Source organism: Erpetoichthys calabaricus, chromosome 8 (genome assembly GCF_900747795.2).
Source record: "Erpetoichthys calabaricus chromosome 8, fErpCal1.3, whole genome shotgun sequence".
Classification (NCBI taxonomy): Eukaryota; Metazoa; Chordata; class Cladistia; order Polypteriformes; family Polypteridae; genus Erpetoichthys; species Erpetoichthys calabaricus.
The window spans coordinates 71047842-71069491 of NC_041401.2; the positions used below are offsets into that span (position 1 = coordinate 71047842).

Below are 21650 nucleotides of genomic sequence, written 5' to 3' on the forward strand. Positions count from 1 at the left end.
CAAGTGCAGAAAAGAAAACACTCGGCAGACAATGTTTTGCGCATTATCGCGGAGTCGGACTCTTGATTTTTCAGAATCGGATTTTATTGGCAGTGATCAGGAGATCGAGCAAGAGAGTGAGAAGCAGGCATCAGCTGATCAGACACCAGCCGATGCCGCACCAGCGGATCTGCTGCCAGTTGAGTGCCTTCGCGCAGCCGATGCATTTACGGCAAGGTTCGCATGGGATAAATACACAGACATTGATCCGTTGAGAGCCGATCTGGCTACCGGAGTTTACAAGACGGCATGGCTTGCTGTTGGACACGACAGATCACCAGCTGCTGTACTTCAGGCTGCTCTCTCCTGATGCTGCTTTTCAGCTACTGTCAGACGAGACAAACAGGTAGGCAGAGATTTTTTTTTGAATCGTGGGCTGCGTTTGCATCGCATTCTCGTTTTTCAAAGTGGAAACCCACAACGAAAGACGAGATGAAGCATGCTGTGGCATTACAAATAGAGATGGGACAGAACTGGTGATATAACTTCAGGGAGCATTGGTCGAAACGTGTTTTGTCCCCTGGTGGCTTAGGTACGCGCTGCTGCAAAGTTTTATTCACTTCTGTAATAAACAGAAGCAAATCCCATGGGGTGAGCCAGGCAATAATGCCATACATAAAGTCCATAAAGTTTCAGAAGATGAAAAGAGGTGACAATACGGTTTTCATGCAGGCAGAAAACTTGGTGGCAGTGGCATGACACGATGGCAAATGGGTGACTTGTCTCTCTACAGTACACACTAACAATATATGTGAGAAAATGCAGCAACAGACAATTGAAAAATAGGCACCAAAGCAACACATATTGTAAGGAGTACAGTGTGGCAATGACTGAATTGGCTGCTTTGAGCGAGATCAGACTTTGCTGTGTAAAATGTATGTGATATGTATGTGAAATCATAAGAGTATGCAGGCTCATACAACATGCAAGACAGTAACATTTGTCAAAAGTAAATATTTTTTGTTGATTTGATATGTTAAACAATTGCTTTGTGTTCTTTTTTAAAAAATGTTAGTTTTTGGAAAAATATTCAGCCCTGGGAGAAAAGAAACAAAAAAAAAATTAGCCCTAAAAGAGTTAAGTAGAGGGTGCCAATAATTTTGTCCAGCCCGGTTTTTGAGTTTTGTGAGAAATGATGACAGATTTGGCTTCTTTTCTGTTTTTTTGTGTTGTTCCAATGCACATAAAGGAAATAAACGTGTATACGAAAATATTTGTAATTGCAACAATTTTCTGGGAGAAATGGTGCATTTTCAAGGAAAATTCCAGGGGTGCCGATAATTTCGGCCATGACTGTATTTAGCATCAAACTGGTTGTTTTGATAGTTGATTAAAACAGTACCTGTAAAATTCTCTTCAACATTTGGTGAAAACATGCCTGAAACATCTGGATTGAAGTAAATCTGTGGTTTGAGGTTTCACTTGTAGCAAATGGTGATCATTTTCCCCAGTTGTATCAACTTATGGGGGAATTTTGTATGCTTTGGTAGGGATTTCATGTAAGATTTGTAAAGTGTGATATGATCATCTTGGAATGCATGATCTTACCACTAGGTGGCTTCACTCGCCAACCCCCCCGGCCTGCACTACTTTTCCCTGATGGCAATGCAAATTAGATGATCTACAAGTCTCCGACTTAGTTTAAAGTTGAACAATATATTCAATCCCTTTTCGCTGTCCCGTTATTTCACAGAGTAATAATTTCCATTTGTTTGCGCTAATGCGATCTTTACTATTATTTTTTTTGAGACTTTCGAATTTTAGTACTTTATCTCTAAACTGCTCTGCATGTGTATCATGCCAACATTTTTTAATTCTTTACAACGTTCATTGTCATCTACTATTTTGTCTTTTATTTCTAGCCTCGGCCGTGATTAAATCTCTTGGCACAAAGTCTCGTCTCGCGGGACATGAAGTACAGTATCTCTGAAAAAGTCGCCTCTCATCCCAGGATTTTTTTATTATAATAGATGTACACTTGACTAAATCTCAGCAAAATTTTGTTTAGTAGCTGAAAAATAATGTATAAAATCAGTGCTAATAATGAAATTGTAAAATATTATTGCTACAAGAATTGCTAAAAATACCAAGATTATTCTTGATATTTTCATCTACACAAACTAGATTCATTTGTAGCAGTACACTATCTAGTTTGTAAGATTATCAGGTTTTTGGCATTCATTGTTGGTAGATTTATTTTTGCATCAGTATATGGAGAAGGTAATTGTTACTTAATAATACTTACTGAATGTTTATATTTATTGACAAGTCAAATAATTCAAATTTCAAATGTTTCAACATCCACACCCAACACTGTTCTTATACAGTAATCCCTCCTCGATCGCGGGGGTTGCGTTCCAGAACCCCCCGCGAAAGGTGAAAATCCGCGAAGTAGAAACCATATGTTTATATGGTTATTTTTATATTGTCATGCTTGGGTCACAGATTTGCACAGAAACACAGGAGGTTGTAGAGAGACAGGAACTTTATTCAAACGCTGCAAACAAACATTTGTCTCTTTTTCAAAAGTTTAAACTGTGCTCCATGACAAAACAGAGATGACAGTTCCGTCTCACAAAAGAATGCAAACATATCTTCCTCTTCAAAGGAGTGCGTGTCAGAAGCAGAGAATGTCAGAGAGAGAGAGAAAAGCAAACAAAAATCAGTAGGGCTGTTTGGCTTTTAAGTATGCGATGCACCATCGGACAAAGCAGCTGCAAGGAAGGCAGCAATGTGAAGGTAGTCTTTCAGCATTTTTTAGAGGAGCGTCCGTATCCTCTGGGCCAGTGTGCGAACAGCCCCTCTGCTCACACCCTCTCCGTCAGGAGCAGAGAATGTCAGAGAGAGAGAGAGAGCGACAGAGAAAAACAAACAATCAAAAATCAATACGTGCCCTTCGAGCTTTTAAGTATGCGAAGCACCATGCGGGAAGCATGTCGCTTGACAAAGCAGCTGCACAGAAGGGAGCAACATGAAGATAATCTTTCAGCATTTTTAGACGAGCGTCCGTATCGTCTAGGGGTGCGAACAGCCCCCCTGCTTACACCCCCTCTGTCAGGAGCAGAGAATGTCAGAACAAGAGAGAGAAAAGCAAACAATCAAAAATCATTACGTGCTGTTTGATCTTTTACGTTTGCGAAGCACAGTGCGGGAAGCATATCGCTTGACAAAGCAGCCATATGTAAGCCCAGCAAGGAAGAGAGCAATGTGAAGGTAATCTTTCAACGTTTTTTGAGGAGCGGCCGTATCCTCTAGGGTTGTGAACAGCCCCCGTGCTCACAATATATTTGAGGAGTTTTATTTAATACGTAATACGCGCTCTGGTTGAGTAGCTTCTCAACCATCTGCCAATAGCGTCCCTTGTGTGAAATCAACTGGGCAAACCAACTGAGGAAGCATGTACCAGAAATTTAAAGACCCATTGTCCGCAGAAATCCGCGAACCAGCAAAAAATCTGCGATATATATTTAAATATGCTTACATATAAAATCCGCAATAGAGTGAAGCTGCGAAATTCGAAGCGCGATATAGCAAGGGATTACTGTATTTGTCCCAATTTTGTGGCTAACTTTCTGAAATCAAATTTGTTGGTTGAAAATTAATCAAGTATTTCAGAACTCATGTTCAATGGCTTTTTTTCTGTTTTCAGCCTGCCACACAAGTGGTCAGATTTTGTTGTCATTATTACTTATGTATTAACCTAAAATTAGCCATTGAATCAGACTGACCATACCTGCAGTAATTACTTTTAACTGGAGACTGCTATCATACCATTCAAATATGTGTCGCAACAACATATTTAGTTGTTACTCTAATGGAATTTATTTTGGCTTCAAAAACCTAATTAATGACACAAATTTGCTATTGAGATTCATTTTCACTAATGAAGTATACAGTGTTAACAGTTTCTGCTCACTGTGTCTTTCAGCAGTTATTCTCTTCCATGAATGCATTAAATGTTGCATTTGAGACATATGCTTTGTTCTTCTGAACTGAACCACCTGAATGTCTCAATAATGAGAATGCCTTGAAACACTAAATGTATTCTATTTTGGAATGACATGTGGTGCGGATTAGGTAATCTCCATTATGAACAGAAACCAGATAAAAAATTGTTAGATGGATTTATAGGACAAAGCATTCTTTCTTTTACTAGTAAGACCGCGATTCGCCAGCAAATCAGATATCTAAGAATGGCTATCAGTTTCTGTTCCGCCCGATATCTGGACGGATGACATATCATGGAGGGTGGGTGCGTCTGGGGACATGTCATTTAATTACATACGCATATCTGTAGTAAAGCGGTCTCGTTTTGTGGAGACATGATTCCGTTGCCTTCGCTGACACCGACTGCTAGCAGAGTGGAGCACAGCAAGTTCAGCCCTGCGTCCCGCGTCCATATCCTGTTTACGCCATGTAGTTTGGACGTCTGGGGCCTCCGTACTGTAATACTGTAATGTGATTCACTTATGCGCTGAATCCTCTTGTTTTTGGTTTCTCTATCATGGAGGGTGGGTGCGTCTGGGGACATGTCATTTAATTACACACGCACATCTGTAGTAATGCGGTCCCGTTTTGTGGAGACGTGATTCCATTGCCTTTGCTGACACCGACCGCTGGCAGAGTGGAGCACAGCAAGTTCAGCCCTGCGTCCATATCTAGTTTACGCCGTGTAGTTTGGACATCTGGGGCTTCCGTACTGTAATACTGTAATATGATTCACATATGCGCTGAATCCTCTCGTTTTTGTTTTCTCTATCATGAGGGTGGGTGTGTCTGGGGACATGTCATTTAATTACACACGCACATCTGTAGTAAAGCTGTCCCGTTTTGTGGAGACGTGATTCCGTTGCCTTTGCTGACACCGACCGCTGGCAGAGTGGAGCACAGCAAGTTCAGCCCTGCGCGCTGAATCCTCTCGTTTTTGTTTTCTCTATCATGGAGGGTGGGTGCGTCTGGGGACATATCATTTAATTAGATACGCACATCTGTAGTAAAGCGGTCTCGTTTTGTGGAGACGTGATTCCGTTGCCTTGCTGACACCAACCGCTGGCAGAGTGGAGCACAGCAAGTTCAGCCCTGTGTCCATATCCGGTTTATGCCGTGTGATGCGCTGTAGTGCGGCAATGCGCGTGCGCCTCGATGTGCCCTGCGTCCATATCCGGTTTACAACCTTCGGTTAGTAAGATGGATTGGGGTTGTGTATGGTGCTCTATTATAAGGCTATTACATTTCCTATCATTTCTAGCTCTCATTCACTTGTGCAAGACTATGCAGTTGAATAGACTAGCTCACAGTAGACTTGTCACATCATCACACTCAAAGCAACCAGGAATCACATATTTTTATTACTGAACTAAATCCAAAATGGAATAAAATTGCCAATAAGGAGTGCCCTTTTTGACTTGAAGGAGCAGTAGAATTTTCCTGCATTATATTAAACTACTGTATGTGGGATTTTAATGTAAAGATGCAACAACAGCAGTCCGTTGCTGAAATCCAAGCCATGAAATTTTCCATGCTTTCCCTTAAGCACAGTACATGAAAGAACATTGAGGAGAGAAACAGTCCACTGTCTTTCTAGCAGCCTTGGAGACCACTTTTCTGACCACCTCATCATCTCCTATATGATTAAGAAGCAAAATGTAACTGTCTTTCATTATAGCAGGTTGCAGGTTTTTTTAAAGTATGCCTGTCAAATTTGGTGGTTGTGTTGTTTTTTTTTTCTTTGTTTTATTTTTGAGGATTTGATGCAGTGGGTCTCATGACAGGTTAGAGTTTCTGCTTTCATTTCAACATTCAAACATTACAGGTGACTGCACAGGACTTTGTTCAGGTTGTAGTGGTACAGAACACCAATACAGAAAAGAAAACATGGTAAAGTAAAGATTAATAAAGACTGCAGATTCTTGAAGTATATCATAATTCTAAGGATATCTGTTTTATTTATGGTAGACTAAATTATAGTTACAAGAAGATTAAATTAAAAATTGGGTTTTTTGGAGTTTTAAAAAATCATCTACAGTGTTAGCTTAGTATATCTTTGTTGGTAAAATATCCCAGATTTTTATTGCATAATAACAGCCTCACCAGTTGTAAAGAGCAGAGTTCTATTAGATTTAAGGTTACATTTTGGAATGTAGGTGTAGGCACTCCAAAATATTGGAAGGAGCAATATTTTTAATGCTTTATATTCCATTAGTAGTGTTTTAAAGTCCATTCTAAAAGACACTGGTAACCAATGTAATGACACAAAATATGGTGAGATGTACTCAGTTTGTTTTTTTAGCTAGAATTCTTGCTGCTGCATTCTGAACTAACTGCAATTGATGGCTGACTTTCTTAGATAGACCAGTTAGGGATGCATTGCAGTGGTCTAATTAACTGAAAACAAAAAAATAGGCCTAAAAGAAATTGAAGCCATATCTTAAAGGTGTAATGTACATTATATGAACAAGAGATCGTGCTTAATACAGCAGACCCCCGCAAAGTCGCGGTTCAGGGTTCGCGGACTCCGTCATTGGCAGATTATTTCTTAGAACCAATCTATTAATTGTTAGTGGAAAGCACAAATATCCTCCACAATTTTTATGACTTTTTTCGTGGCAATACTGTGCTGTAGAGAGAACAGGAAGCAACCGCTGAGGGAAACGCGGGTTGAGATGGTGAAAGTAGCCAATCCGAGAGCGTTATTCGTTCTCCTTGCTGCTGATTGATTGCTGCCCTGTGACGCGACTCCAGCTGAGTGTCCTCGTGTTTTCCATTTTGTTATTGTATTCATTTTGTTATTCTTAAACGCACAAGATGTCGCCGAATCACCCTGTACCTTCTAAGGCTTCTGGAACTGAGCCTAAGCACCAGAAGAAGTTTAAAACACTCCAGGAGAAGGTTGAACTACTGGATTTGCTCCGGGAACTTAAAAGTTATGCTGCAGTAGAGTGCCACTATGGCATTAATGAAAGTACCGCACACTACATAAAGAAGAACGATGCAGCAATCTGAAGTACCGTATCTGTACGTTTCTGTGATAGTGCCAGAAAGGTAACGACGAGATTTTGGAATACTTGCATATACTGTACATAATCGTGTATCTTGGGAATAAAAATATTGTCTGGATGGAATCTGCCTTGGCATTGTGGATCACCTACTGCAGGAAGAAGAACATCCCCTTGGACAGTAACATCAGTATTTTTTGAAAGGAATGGGAAGGGAAAATTGAAGGTAGATCTTGTAAGTAGGCACAGGTTGAATATTCCTATCCAAAATGCCTGGGACCCAGAAGTATTTTGAATTTCAGCAGTTTTCAGATTTTGGAATACTTGCATATACTGTACATAATCGTGTATCTTGGGAATAAAAATATTGTCAGGATGGAATCTGCCTTGGCATTGTGGATCACCTACTGCAGGAAGAAGAACATCCCCTTGGACAGTAACATCATTCGTGAGAAAGCATGGAAATTGTACCAGCAGTTCGCTACAGGAGACAATGTAGCAACTTCCCATCACAATGTTCCTGAAACGTATAAAGAAAAGCCAGCACGAAACCCCACCAGTAGAAGACCGGTCCAAAGATACGACTCCTCCTGAAGCGCCTGAAGAAGAGACGCCACCTGAGAAGTTTTAAATCCTCTGCATCATACTGCACAGCTACTTCATCATCATCGTCGTCAATATTATTCATCATTGGTGAGTACCTGTACATTTTACTGTATTTTAATTAAATGAAATTATGTATTTACTCTACTTATAATAAAGAAAAACGACAGAGCATACCAAAGAAAACGTGCTTGCATGAATTACAGTACATATGTAACATCGGTATTTTACATTCTAGCATTGCGGGAGACATAGCAGTACAGAACTGTACAGTAGACGGATTTACCTTTACAAATACTGCAGTCATCCAGTTACAGTTAAACAGTAATAAAACTAACATAACTAGCACTTAGTAGGTCATATTATCAGTAGCACTTGTTTAATTCTGGGCTCCAGAATCTGACCAACATCATTCAGAAGGGTAATTTTCAGAAGCACAAAAAAAAACAAATATCCCTGAAATTGTCTTATGAAAACAGTATTTTTTGAAAGGAATGGGAAGGGAAAATTGAAGGTAGATCTTGTAAGTAGGCACAGGTTGAATATTCCTATCCAAAATGCCTGGGACCCAGAAGTATTTTGAATTTCAGCAGTTTTCAGATTTTGGAATACTTGCATATACTGTACATAATCGTGTATCTTGGGAACACACATGAATAAATGGGGAAATGGGATCCAAACCAGCTAAATGGCTGCTCCGTAAAATGGCTGCACCGACGAGAGCTCTGAGTCATCTCGGCAAAAAGTTATTATTTATTTTCTTACTACTCACTCTCTTGTGCGTTACTACTTTATCACACTTTCAGTATGACCGGCAAACACTCTTGGAAGTACGTTCATCAGCCAGTTCGGATTTTACAACAGTTTTGATATCGTGGACACTGTACTGCCTGGAGTCTTTTGTTTACTCGCGCGAAGGCGAAGGAAAACAAAGAGGGAGAAACGCGCCGGAGTTCTGTGCCGAACCCGACAGAGAAACAACAAGCCTCCTCTACCTAGCATCCTGCTCACTAACGTTCAGTCTTTGGACAACAAATTAGATGAGCTGCGCACAAGGATAAAGCACCAAAAGACATCACGAACTGCTGCGTTTTGGCGTTCAGAGACGTGGTTGGAGCCCAGCGTACTTGACTGCGCAGTCACACCAGATGAGTTCACAGTTTATCGGGGAGACAGAACGAAGGACTCAGGCAAGTCGAGGGGAGGGGGTGTGTGCTTTATGGTTAACTCTTTGTGGGCTACGGATATGTGTGTCTTAAAAATGCACTGCTCACCGGTTCTCGAGCTGCTGACCATTAAAGTTAGACCCTTTTACCTCCCGAGGGAGTTCAGTTCAGTTCTCCTTTCAGTTGTTTACATCCCCCCACAAGCTGATAAAGCTTCGGCTATGGATGATCTGTATGATGTTATCAGTGGACTAGAGAGCGCTAACTCAGAAGCAGCATTTATTGTGTTGGGAGATTTTAACAGAGCAAACATGAAGAAAGTTCTCCCTAAATACTACCAGCTCATCTCTCCCCCCACAAGAGGTGATCAGACACTGGATCATTGTTACACCTTATTCAAGGACTCCTACAAACCCCTCCCTCGACCAGCTTTTGGAAAAGCAGACCATTGCTCTATATTGCTGCTGCTCGCATATAAACAAAGACTTAAACAGGAAAAATCGGTTTACAGGGACATCTACAAATGGGACAGTGAGGCTGAGGGGATCTTACAGGACTGTTTTGAAACAACTGATTGGCAGATGTTTGAGGATGCAGCTAATGGCAACATCAATGAATTCACAGACTCTGTCACAGGATATATCAGCAAGTGCATTGACGATATTGTCACTAAAACCTCCATTTGCATATATCCTAACCAAAAACCCTGGGTAAATGGAGAGATTCGGGCTAAGCTGAAGGCGCGGACCTCTGCCTTTGGCTCAGGGGACTCTGATGCATACAAAACTGCCAGATACGACCTCCGGAAGTCCATCAAGAAGGCCAAATGGGACTACAGGGACAAAGTGGAGTCAAGCTACCACAGCTCTGACACCAAGCACCTGTGGAATGGACTGTGCTGCATCACTGACTATAAAAAGAAAAACACAGTCAGTGTTCAGCCCACTGCATCTCTTGCAGACTAGCTCAACACCTTCTATGCTCGTTTTGATGCAGCCAACAAAGAACAGGTGCTATATCCTCAAGGGGGCAGTGAGTCTGTCACCCTGATCCTTGAAACGTCTGACATGAGAAGGTCCTTCAAAAAGGTCAATCCTCGCAAAGCTCTGGGACCAGTTGGCATCCCAGGCCGTGCCCTCAGGGTGTGTGCTGACCAGCTAGCAGATGTGTTCACCAACATCTTCAGTCTCTCCCTGAGGCAGTCGGTGGTCCCCACTTCCTTCAAGGCATCCACCATCATTCCTGTCCCAAAGAAACCAGTGGTCTCTTGTCTGAATGACTATCGCCTGGATGCACTGACATCAGTCATTATGAAGTGCTTCGAGCGACTGGTCAAAGGTTACATCTGCTCCTCCCTCCCCGACACGCTGGATCCTCTCCAATTTGCTTACAGAGCAAACAGATCTACAGAGGATGCCATTGCGCTAACAATAAACACTGCCCTCACCCACCTGGAAAGAGGAAATACATGTGTAAGAATGCTGTTCATAGATTACAGCTTGGTATTCAACACCATCATCCCCCTCAAAACTCGTCTTGAAGCTTGACGACCTTGGGTTGGGGACGACCATCTGCAGATGGATTTTCTCTTTCCTCACAAACAGGCCCCAGGTGGTGAGAGTTGGCAAACACACGTCCTCATCACTCATTTTAAACACAGGAGTGCCGCAGGGCTGTGTGCTTAGCCCCCTCTTGTATTCCTTGTTCACCCACGACTGTGTTCCAAAACACGGCACAAACACCATCATCAAGTTTGCAGACGACACAACTATCATAGGCTTATCACTGACAACGATGAGACGGCCTGCAGAGAGGAGGTGCTGGCACTGAGTAATTGGTGCCTGGATAACAACTTGTCTCTTAACGTCCACAAAACCAAAGAGATGATCGTGGACTATTGGAAACAGCAAGGTGGAGAACACCAGCCCATCTACATCAGCGGCGTAGAAGTTGAAAGGGTTAACAGCTTCAAGTTCCTCGGAGTAAACCTCACCGAGGATTTTCTCGTGGACCCTTCACATAGACGCTGTGGTCAGGAAAGCTCGCCAGCGGCTCTACTTCCTGAGGAGGCTGAGGAAGTTTGGCATGAATGCCAACATCACCTCAAACTTATACAGGAGTGTGCTTGAGAGTCTGCTGACGGGCTGCATTACCGTCTGGTATGGGAGCTGCTCTGCCAGCAGCCAGAAATCACTATAGAGAGTGGTGAAGGCAGCAGAGCACATCACGGGCAAGAGTCTCCCTGCCATTGAAGACATTTACCTCCATCTGTGCTTGCGTAAGACAAGCAGCATCATAAAGGACCACAACCATCCAGCACGCCAGCTGTTCTCCTTGTTACCGTCTGGCAGACGATACAGAAGTCTGGCTGCTCAGACTACAAGACTTAAGAACAGTTTTTACCACCAGGCCATTCGACTCCTGAACAGTAACACCTGAACAATTACATACACTTACATTACACCTACATTGCATTACATCTACATTGCACTACTCACACACAAACTGTACCTGTACACACTCTGAATACTGACTGGAACATGCATCTGCACTTTATGGAATATGCATCTGTACTTATAAAACATTATCTGTGCAATAACTGTCATTTGTATTTGCTGCTCATTCAACTCATATTGCTCTGTAACTTCTTTTAAAACGTACACATTTTATTTTATATGGCTAGTCTATTTTTAACTTGTAATTTTTTTTTTTTTTTTTAATATTTTTAGCTTTATTGGATCTAGGCTGAGTGACTTGTTTTTCTCGTTATACACATTTCATTGTAATGTTGACCCTGTGTTAACCTATATATGACAAATAAACCTAAAGTAAAGCAAAGTAAATGATGTCCCAAGTGGTAATCTCTGTTCCTGTGACTAACATATTAAACCTCAAAAATGATGTCTGTGATGTATAGACCTATTTTAGTTCCCTTTCATGAGGGCTAGTACTGTGTATTTGCACTGAAGAACTTTTTTTTTGTCTTTTTATATCAGCTACCTATTGTTACTTCTCGGGGAACTGGCTCATAGGTCTGAATATCTCAGCCAAGCTTTCCTCCATCATGCTGGTGTGATGCGAGTCATTAACCAATCAATTAAGGCACTACATTCAGTATTCATATGATGTGGGTGTACATATGTAAAATGTAAGTTTTCACCAGAGTAAAAAGGCACTTGTGTAAGCTGCCTTTGTTACTTATCCTACTGCCACAGTGCAACATGTGGCCTTTCATCTCTGTAGTTGTACTGGCATAACAGGCTTCAATTTGCTATAGCTAAATTTCAGGGTTCACATGCAGTTCAGTAGTGTAATGCAGTTAAATATTGTTACATTTTCTAAAACTGGTAGTGCTTTTTTTTTTTTTTTTTTTAAGCAATTGAGTTTATATAAATACTGTATGTGCATTGCAGAAAATGCATGCTATAATAATAATTGTTGGAGGTGGAATCGGATGTCAGTAGAACACCGTCTCATTTTGTTAAAATTTGTATTTTTTCATTGTTAGTGTAGTGACTTGACCTGTGAGGGAAGGGGCACATGAGTCTCTGCAGACTGGGAAGGCAGAGCCATGTGCACTGAAAAAGCTTAAGATGAGGTGTGATTAACAGTTGGCAGGTTGAACAGTCTGGGTGGAACTCAGCAAAGGAAAGGAGGTGTCTGGTGTTGCACAAAGGCCCATGAGTACAGCAGTCCACCTTAAAGAGGAAGGGTGGCGTTTTCTGATCCTAACAGTGGAGTTGATCAGTGTCCTTTCTTAAAGGGACAATAAACAGTCCTTTCAAGGATAATTAAATAGCTGCTTAAGTTGGTCCTTCCTCCGTGGTACCTCAGATTGTTACAATGTATTTCATATGATTTGTGACATTAATAAACAATAATACACCTTTTGTCTTCAAAACCTAAAGGGGTATCATTTTTTGAAGGGATAAGATCAAACTTGTACACTCTTTCAGTTGAATACTAATGTATGCATATGACAAACTTTAACAACTGAGCAACTACAAATAATACAGATATGTGAAAAATTAAGAAATAAAGTATTAAAAACATGACTGTTATTCTATGCTGCTTACAGAAAATACAATTGTGATGTGATTTAATGTTTGTATGTAGATACTTTCTATAGTCACTTGTAAAATGGCTGCTAAAAATGGGTTTGGAGAACTGCATGAAAAATGACTTGTACATTACATATATGCATTTTAACCCTTAAACCTCCACATACTTGGGGGTTAATTCACCCCTGGAAGCCAAATACTTTTTTGCTGCACTTTTTAAGTAAACGTCACAATTCACAAAGAAAATGTGAAATTTTAACGGAACACATTTTTTTCGTGTAAAGAGCATCACAATTACTGCAACACTGATCATTTTACACACTACCAATGAACTGTAAAAACTTCAAAAAAAAAAAAAAAAAACACGCAACAGTCCATTATTATATGTATAAGGTGCAACTGATGCCATTGGTGAAATTCAGTAAATCACCGATCCAACTGTGCTTGAACTGGCTGCATGCAACCACACAGAGGTAAGCGCTGATTCTTGCAGGCTAGTCTAGTGCAGCGGCTGAATCCCAGAGACAGTGAGGCTGCAGGGAGCAGCAGTGGTCATGAGCTGGCTGCTCATCGGATGTACTGCACTGACTGATCAGCCAGTTGCGGCGTTCAGTGAATGTACGTCACCGATTATACTTGACCCCTGTGTGCTGGCAAATTGCACTGAGACACGATTATAGTCGGTTGCAGCATTCAATGAATATACGTTGCAGAGTATACTCCGCTCCAGCTTGCTGATAAATTGCACTGGGAAACAACTTTAGCCGGTTGCGGAGTTCAGTGAATGTATGTTGCAGAATATACTCTGCTCCGGCGTGCTTCCAAATTGCACTGGAAACCAAATTTAGTCGGTTGCGGCGTTCAACGAATGTACTTTGCCGAATATACTTGGGTTCAGCGTGCTGGCAAATTGCATTGGGTTCCGGCGGTTTAAGGGTTAAAGTTACTCTATAGTGACATCACTCACACATGTAGATTATATAAATTATTCATACATTTATGGAGCAGATCCGGCAGCATCATAAAGTGTGAGGTTGAGTTTGCTTGCAGAAAGCTATGCATGTACAGAATTGAGTGGGTAGTGCAGATCAGGTGAGAAGAGTAGCGACATACCCATCCAACACGGCTGCTAGGACTCTGTGGGGGTTTGGGGGGGGGGGGGGGGGGGGGGGATAGTAATTCTAAGCCAGCCTCGTGACACACTTTCAGGTAAAAATTCAGTGAACGAGGTCACTGGAAAACTCGGCAAATTCACTATAAAAAAACGCTTTTCCGAATTTCATTGATCAACACTTCTAAAAAAAAAAAAATATATTGCCTCTGTGCCTTTGGGTCTATTATAACTGGTAAGGCTGAAGAAGAGCACAATAGGAAGAGATATTTAATACCCTGACTGTGAGCAAAATACAACTCCAGTAGCACTTTTTAGCATATCATGGTGAAAATGAGCCAGAGACTAAGGGTGCTGTCAAGGATTGGGTAGAATTAGTCAGGATAGCATCTGATTTTGCTGTCATCCTGTTTTCTTCCACTGTTTCTAGTGAGTCAAAGGTGAGTCCAGTAGTACAGTTGACCTACCTGATCAGTTTATTTAAGGTATTCTCTGAGCTTGTGTTACTTTCCAGCAGGCCTCTATAGACTGGTAGTATATCTTGAGAATCTTGTTAAACACACCTGAGGCTGTACCATTCCTGACAGGAATCTTCTGTGGTTATTTGTGTACAGCCTCTCTGTATATTCTACCTAATCCTGTCTACTATTCATAAAGACCTCTTCCACCCCCAGATATTTATAAAACATCAAGACTTTCACCTACTACAACTGTTAAAGAATGGCACTCATTACAAAGTCCACCGCTGCCTCTTTATAAAGTCATAAAATATAGACAGAAGTCAGAAAAACTCTGCAGATGGTATAATTTGGGGTTACACTTAAAAATGATAAGTATATGGTAAGGAGGAACCGAGAAAAAACAGTTCCTTAGATTGCCCTTGTGTTACTGACCACCATTTTCAACACGCACAGTCTTGTAGAATATAGAGTTCTTATGCAGATGGTGATATGTTTATAAATGTTGTGAGAAAATACAGCAGTTGAAAAAACAAAATTAAAAATTAATATGTGATATCTTATAAATTTAAAATGAATGTTTAAGTAGATATTATTTTTTGAGTATTACTGCCCCCAACACAGGATCTGGTTCTGTAATCATAAGATATATTGTTGGCTTTTTTATGTTAAATTCGCTCTGTAAAACTGACAAATTAACTACACAATAGTACTATTTAATGATTTCATAATTCGGTCAGCTTTAAATGTACAAGAGAGAGACATTCTGGTGTTGGGGAATTTTAATGTTTGTGTCAGCTTAAATTTTTTTTTTTTTTTTTTGGGCACCTTTTTTCATTTAGTTTACTCTCTCCCCTTATCTATTCAGCTGACTGCACAGTCCAGTGATCTGACAAGGTGGAGACTACTTGTGCTGCTACGAATAGCAGTCAATAAGGCATACAGCTGAGATTACCTTGAGTGACCCCAACTAGATTAGAGTGTGCATGTGAGATGGGTGATTCTTCAGACAGCCTAAGCGGCAGGATGACACAGTTTCTTGGAATATGTATGGAGCTGGGTCAGAAAGCTTCTCAGAGGAGCTCTGCAGTGCTGCCTTTCTATCCTCTATAGCCTTATGTGAGGTTAACACCTAATACCATATGAGAGGGTTTAGCAGGGAATTTCGAAAGAGAAGGGCTTTTTGACCCAACAACTGATGAATGTGCAGGTATGTCGTTATATGGAAAATATCCGCTGCTGCAGTTTTAACCACATTATTACATTTGATAAAAGTACTTCTCTGTTGAATAAATGAAAGCTTGTTAATAAGGTTTATATTTAGAACAGTGAATAATGATACTTGCTTATTGCTTATAAAGAGACATTTAGTAACCAAAACAAGGAAAGCTTAATGTTGACAAATTGGCCCAATGAATTAATTCTGATATCACAATTTTGGTGTCTATGCTTTGGTACTGTTTTTATTGTCTTGTTTTCAGTTATTGTACTATTTTATTAAAAAAGACATTCTGATATATATAAAAAAGTCATTCTGAAATAAAAGCAGCAACTATTTTTTCTTTATTATTTTTGTTCAGCTTTATATAGCTAATCTTCATATTTTCTCTTTGAGATGTTTTATTTTATCTATTTCTTTTTGTAATAGATTAGCTAATTACTATGATGTTCTGGATAATAGTCTTCTTTTAACCTGATATCTGATAAAATCATAATGAATTGTATCAGAAATATACAGTACTTTTTGTTGCTTTGTAAGTCTCAAGTAAACTACTGTATTGCTTTTTACACTGTTAGAAAAATTAGTTTTAAACTTGAATTCAAATACCTTTCTACAACATTATTTGTCAAAACACATTATCTTCTGCGTTTGTTGTTGTTTAAATCTTCTGTGTGAGCACCTAAAAGAAGGTAGGCTGTCTCACTTGATATTAGGTAGTAAAGGAGTGCTCATTCCTTCCATGTACAGTAAGAGCTTGCACGTGTAAGTCTTGAAGTATTTGGGTACAGGATCTTCTTAATTTCTCCAGTTGAGTATGCCTTCTCACTCATTTTATATTTTGATTGATTTGGTTGTGTCAGTGAGATTCAGAATCTGTATGGTTTATGATCCAGCCGTTTGATAATCCACTATGCTTGGCATTTTTTACTGTATTTTTATCTGAAACAAATTCACTATATGAATCTTAAAAATCTTTTATATGTAAAAATATACTTTGGAATCTCAATTCTACAATTTGGCAGACTGCATATGCACAGATTATTTTTAACTGCTCCACCTCTTCTAATCGAAAGGTACATGTGAACTCTCAAAATATAACACATTTAACTTTGGTCTGTTGCACATTGTTTTAGCTTATGTTGCAAGGAATGAAGTAAGATATAAACAATATTGGGTTCATATTGTATGCAATTTTCCATGGGTGATTTTGAATTCCCATAAGGCTAATAAATATTCTCACCGTATACTGTATAACACTTTTGTAATGAGCAATATTAAAATGGTATGTTAAACAGTGCTTAACATTAAATACAGTGCAGAACTGATCAGTGCTTTGCATGTATCGAGACACATATCTAATGTCAACAAGGCAATGCAAACTTTTTTCTAGTATTTTTATAGAGCAGTCTTTTATTAAATTATTTTTCAGAACACTGTTTTACTGTGTTGCACTATTGGTTTGTTTATAACTGATGAATGCCATTGCTACTAAGATACATTTATTAGGTGCCAATATTGATATTGAATTTCTAACTATTTTTATGTTTTAAAAGCTGTTAATGATATTTTTTATAATAGTCCGTTGTGTTAAATAAAGGTGACTTAGTTTTTGTCAACTGTGGCTATTGTTTTCTAATTATTAGCAACAAATTACACGGCCATCGCAAGAAGAGAAGGTGGAAGAAAAGATAGAAGAAGATAAATCTGAGAAAGCTGAGAAAAAGGAAGAGGAAGATAAAAAGGAAGAGGAAGAGAAAGATGATAAAGAAGAATCAAAGTAAGAGTTTAATTTTGTACTTGGTGAGTTGGCAATGATGAATATATAATAGTTATAATTAGTAATGCTGCTGATCAAGATCAGACGATTTTCACTGTAGATGACTCGGTCTGTGATCTGTAAATTACCTCATCTCAAATTATATTTTCAGAATCTGCTTTTCTGAGCTTTACAGTAATTTAGGAGAGGTGGTTATTTTATGTTGTCCTTTAATTTGGACACTCCTTGCTGATGGTAAGTGAGCTTATTTTTATTAGAGCAGCTCACATTTTTGCTTCGCAAACGTTAGGCAGTGTTAGGGAACGTTACTTTTAAAAGTAACTTAGTTAAATTAATCATTACTTATGAATAAAGTAACTAAAATTGTTATATGGTTACCTATTATAAAATCCAGTGCATTACAAACAGTGTGTGTTCATTTTTGTTCTTTTATATGGAAAAACTGCTCATTTCACTATCCAGCATTTTTATTTAAAAATTAAGCCCATGTATGATCCTTCATTGGAAACTGACCAGAAGCATAGCCACATTTGATTAGTTTTCTCATATTTTATAAATACATTTAATTCCTTCATTTGCTGTGAAATAAATAACATCTAGCCCTTTTTCCTTCCCTACCCTGAGCACCTATAATTCACAGTATGAACACTGGCCACTCCGCCACCCTATCACACTGTTTGAAAATATCTATAGCAAATAACTGGTTTAAAACTAAAATTACACTTGATAGGTTTCTGTCACTGGATAGCTCACAATTTACCCTATTGTGCTTGGGTGTTCTACTGAGTTCTGCAAAGGACCTGCATACTGTTCACTATGTTTGCTTTATGCTTTACATCTTGCCCGAAGAAGGGGACTGAGTTGCCTTGAAAGCTTGCATATTGTAATCTTTTTAGTTAGCCAATAAAAAGTGTCATTTTGATTGACTTCTCACTGCCCAATAATAATAATAATAATACATTTTATTTATTTAGTGCCTTTCCCATGCTCAAGGCACTATAACACCCAGTACTTATGTGAAAAATGACTGGCTCCCACAACCTCAATTCTTTCACTTGTTTTCATGCTATACATGTGCTTATTCAGCCAGAGCATGTGTGTGCACCACGAAAAGCAAAAAATAATTTTTTTGAATGAATGGGAATAAGCTTCCGTAATAACAATTAATATATATGTGTTTTTAAGCAACTGAAGGATTTTTATTTCAATACAACCAGTATTGAATTAGGTTACTTATTTTTCAAAATCAATTTTTCCTTGAAACGCACGTCTAATACAGTTGCTCCATTCTTGCTGCTACATAGTCAGAGCACCTGTCTGCAGTGAATTGCAGTGCTTGACTAATTCCAAGATAGTTTGTGAGTTTTATCAGTGACTCCATTGATGAATTGGAACGTGCATGTACTGCTAGTTGTGGGATAGTTTGCAAATATCAGTATATGAACAGGAATTCAGTTTTTTAAGTGGTTTGAATGAAACTATGGATTGCTGGATTGATAATCAAGATTACTAGATGTCCTGCACACTAGAATCCAGTAGTTAAATTCTGGTTTTAATGCTGTTTTTATGGAATAACCCGTTTTTTTTACCTTTGCCTGGGGAGTTCAGGGGTAGGGGAGGTTATTTGCATATTATGGTTTCCGTACACTTTCAAAATATGTGGATAAAAATGTGACGATTTAATATTGTTAATCAACATTAACAATTAAAATTTTTTGGGACAATAAAAAAAACTGTTTTGAGAGTTGACCAATTTAAAATAAAACTAGCTATGCGCATTATCTCAGCACTTATAGTCTTCCATATTACATTTTCACCCCCCGGGAGTGGTTTTCTCTCATTTGGTAAAATCACAGTAAACCTGTCTTGCCACATGATTGGTTTTGTTTTGATTTATTTCCATATTTATGTGATATTTCACACTTGCAACTAGAAAACATGTTCTTACCGTTCAGAAAAATTAGTACCCGGAATTTGTAATAAAATGATTATTTTCAGATCATTTTTGTTATCATAAACGTACATTGGAAACATTGGAGGCATTGCTACAAAAAAACACCTTGGGTTTAGTTAGTGAATAATTCCATGAAATTACATTGTCATTTTAATTGTTTTATCAGACATTGATACCAGTGAAACATTTATTCAGCTATCAGAAAACAGAAGTGGTAAAACAAATTGCTGAGCTTATTCCTATATGAATGTTGAAAAAATATGTAAATTATGTTTATTACACCACAAAACAGGGACATCTTTAAAGACAAAGAGAAGGCAGATGCTCCTGCCGAAGAAGAGGAAGGAAAAGAGCAGGCTACTCCACGGGGTCGCAAGACAGCTAACAGTCAAGGCCGTCGCAAAGGAAGGATCACCCGCTCAATGGCCAATGAGGCTGCAGCTGTGGCTGCTGAAGAGCCTCCTCCACCACCAGCACCTCCTCCAGAGCCAGGTGAGCATCATATAGAGAAAATTATTTTGCTGGGCTTTTTAACAGGTTTTCCTGTATAATCATTTTTACCTTAAACATACACATTTAACATTAAATAAAGATCTAATAATCATGTCATGTAGGTATTTACTGCTATTAATAGAGTTGAAATATCCTCAAAATGCAGTTTTAAAGATACTCTTCTCTTTTTTTTTTTTTTTTTTTTTTTTTTAAAGATAAACTGACTTTATAACTATAGATGTCCTTGCATTATCCCAAGTATTTTTTAACCATATTTAATCCCTTATGATCTGCCTTGCTTTTTATTTATTTTTAAAACAGTCAGGTATTTTTTGATTGATTGCAATGCCTATAAAAAGTATTCACCCACTTGAAGTTTTCAAATATTATTATTATTATTATATAACGTTGAATCACAGTGGAGTGAGTGAGTTTGGCTTTTTTGAAATTGATTAACAGAAAAAGTCACTTTAATTTCAAAGTTTAAACAGATCTCAGAAGTATTCTAAATTAATTAAGATTTGAATCACAAAATAGTTGATCGTGTTATTATTCATCACCTCCAATTCAGTACTTAGTTTAGCCGCCATTTCGGCCTTGTTTCTGTGTGCACAGACTTTTACGTATCTTTACACTGCAATGATTCCCCTTTCTTCATTGCAAAAATGCAGTCTTTTTGTCTTTTTGAAGTCCAGCCACAAATTCTCATTTGGACTGTGTTCAGGACTTCGACTCAGTCACATTGTTGTTTTTAAGCAACTCCTGTTTGGCTTTGGCTTTATGCTTAGAGTTGTTGCCTTGGTGGAAAACAAATTTTGTCACAAGGTGCAGGTTTCTTGCAGAATGCATCAGGTTTTCCTTCAGGATTCATTTGTATTTTGCTGCATTCATTTTACCTACTACAGTCACAAGCCTGTTATCCAAAGCATCAACACTTTCATTCAAGGCTTTACCATCCTTCTTTTCATACACATAAAATAAGACACACATTTCCTCTACATATGTGTTCAATAATAATAATAGTAAACTGGCAGGAATGAGAAAAAGCACAAGATGGAAATATTTATGAGAAGAGCCTGGGCATCAGGGTGAGGAGGTGCCTTGTCTCCCATTACGTGAGCTCGTCTGCTGCCCTTCAGTTACACTGGCACGCGTTACATTGGAGGCAAATGCAATGGAGAATACTGATAATGTACACCTTCAGAAGTGGAATAAATCAACTGTATACTGAAGCATTCCATTGCCAAACATAAAAATACAAAGTAGAACATTTCAGATTAACAATGACTTTTGTTAATTATAAACAATGCAACTTATCTATTATAAGTGTTATTACATTTTTATTTACTCTCAACCAACGTTACATATCTACATGGGAAATGAATATGGGTAATATGTTTATAATAATTCTGATTAAAATACATTGTCAAAATATATTAACGAACAAACTGAGACATATTGGCCTTTAGGAAATATCAAAAAGCTTGTGCACGGTCATTTAGGACAGAATGCATTGTTGACGTCACGCACTCTCTACTGACACGATTATCGTGAATAAAAAGAAACAAGCCGAGTCAAATGCAAATTCATAGCCTCCTTGATTTTTGACTAATGAGTAATTTGTTATGATTAATTGTCAATATCATATAAATAAAGTCATTTTAAGAAGATGACAAGTCTGCTATAGTCAGTTCAATAAACTCTCTGTTTACAAATGTTTGCATATACAGAATATAAAACAGAATGTCAATGAAGCGGGACTCGTGAGTAGT

At 38.7% G+C, this 21650-nt stretch overlaps 1 protein-coding gene across 1 annotated transcript in view; it reads left to right on the forward strand.

The window, feature by feature from the left end:
* ncor1 (nuclear receptor corepressor 1) overlaps positions 1-21650 on the forward strand; it is a 237649-nt gene that overhangs the window by 106847 nt on the left and 109152 nt on the right. Inside the window, 2 exon segments of the mRNA XM_051931234.1 lie at positions 17299-17432; positions 19679-19878. Coding sequence (XP_051787194.1) covers positions 17299-17432; positions 19679-19878 — 334 coding nt within the window.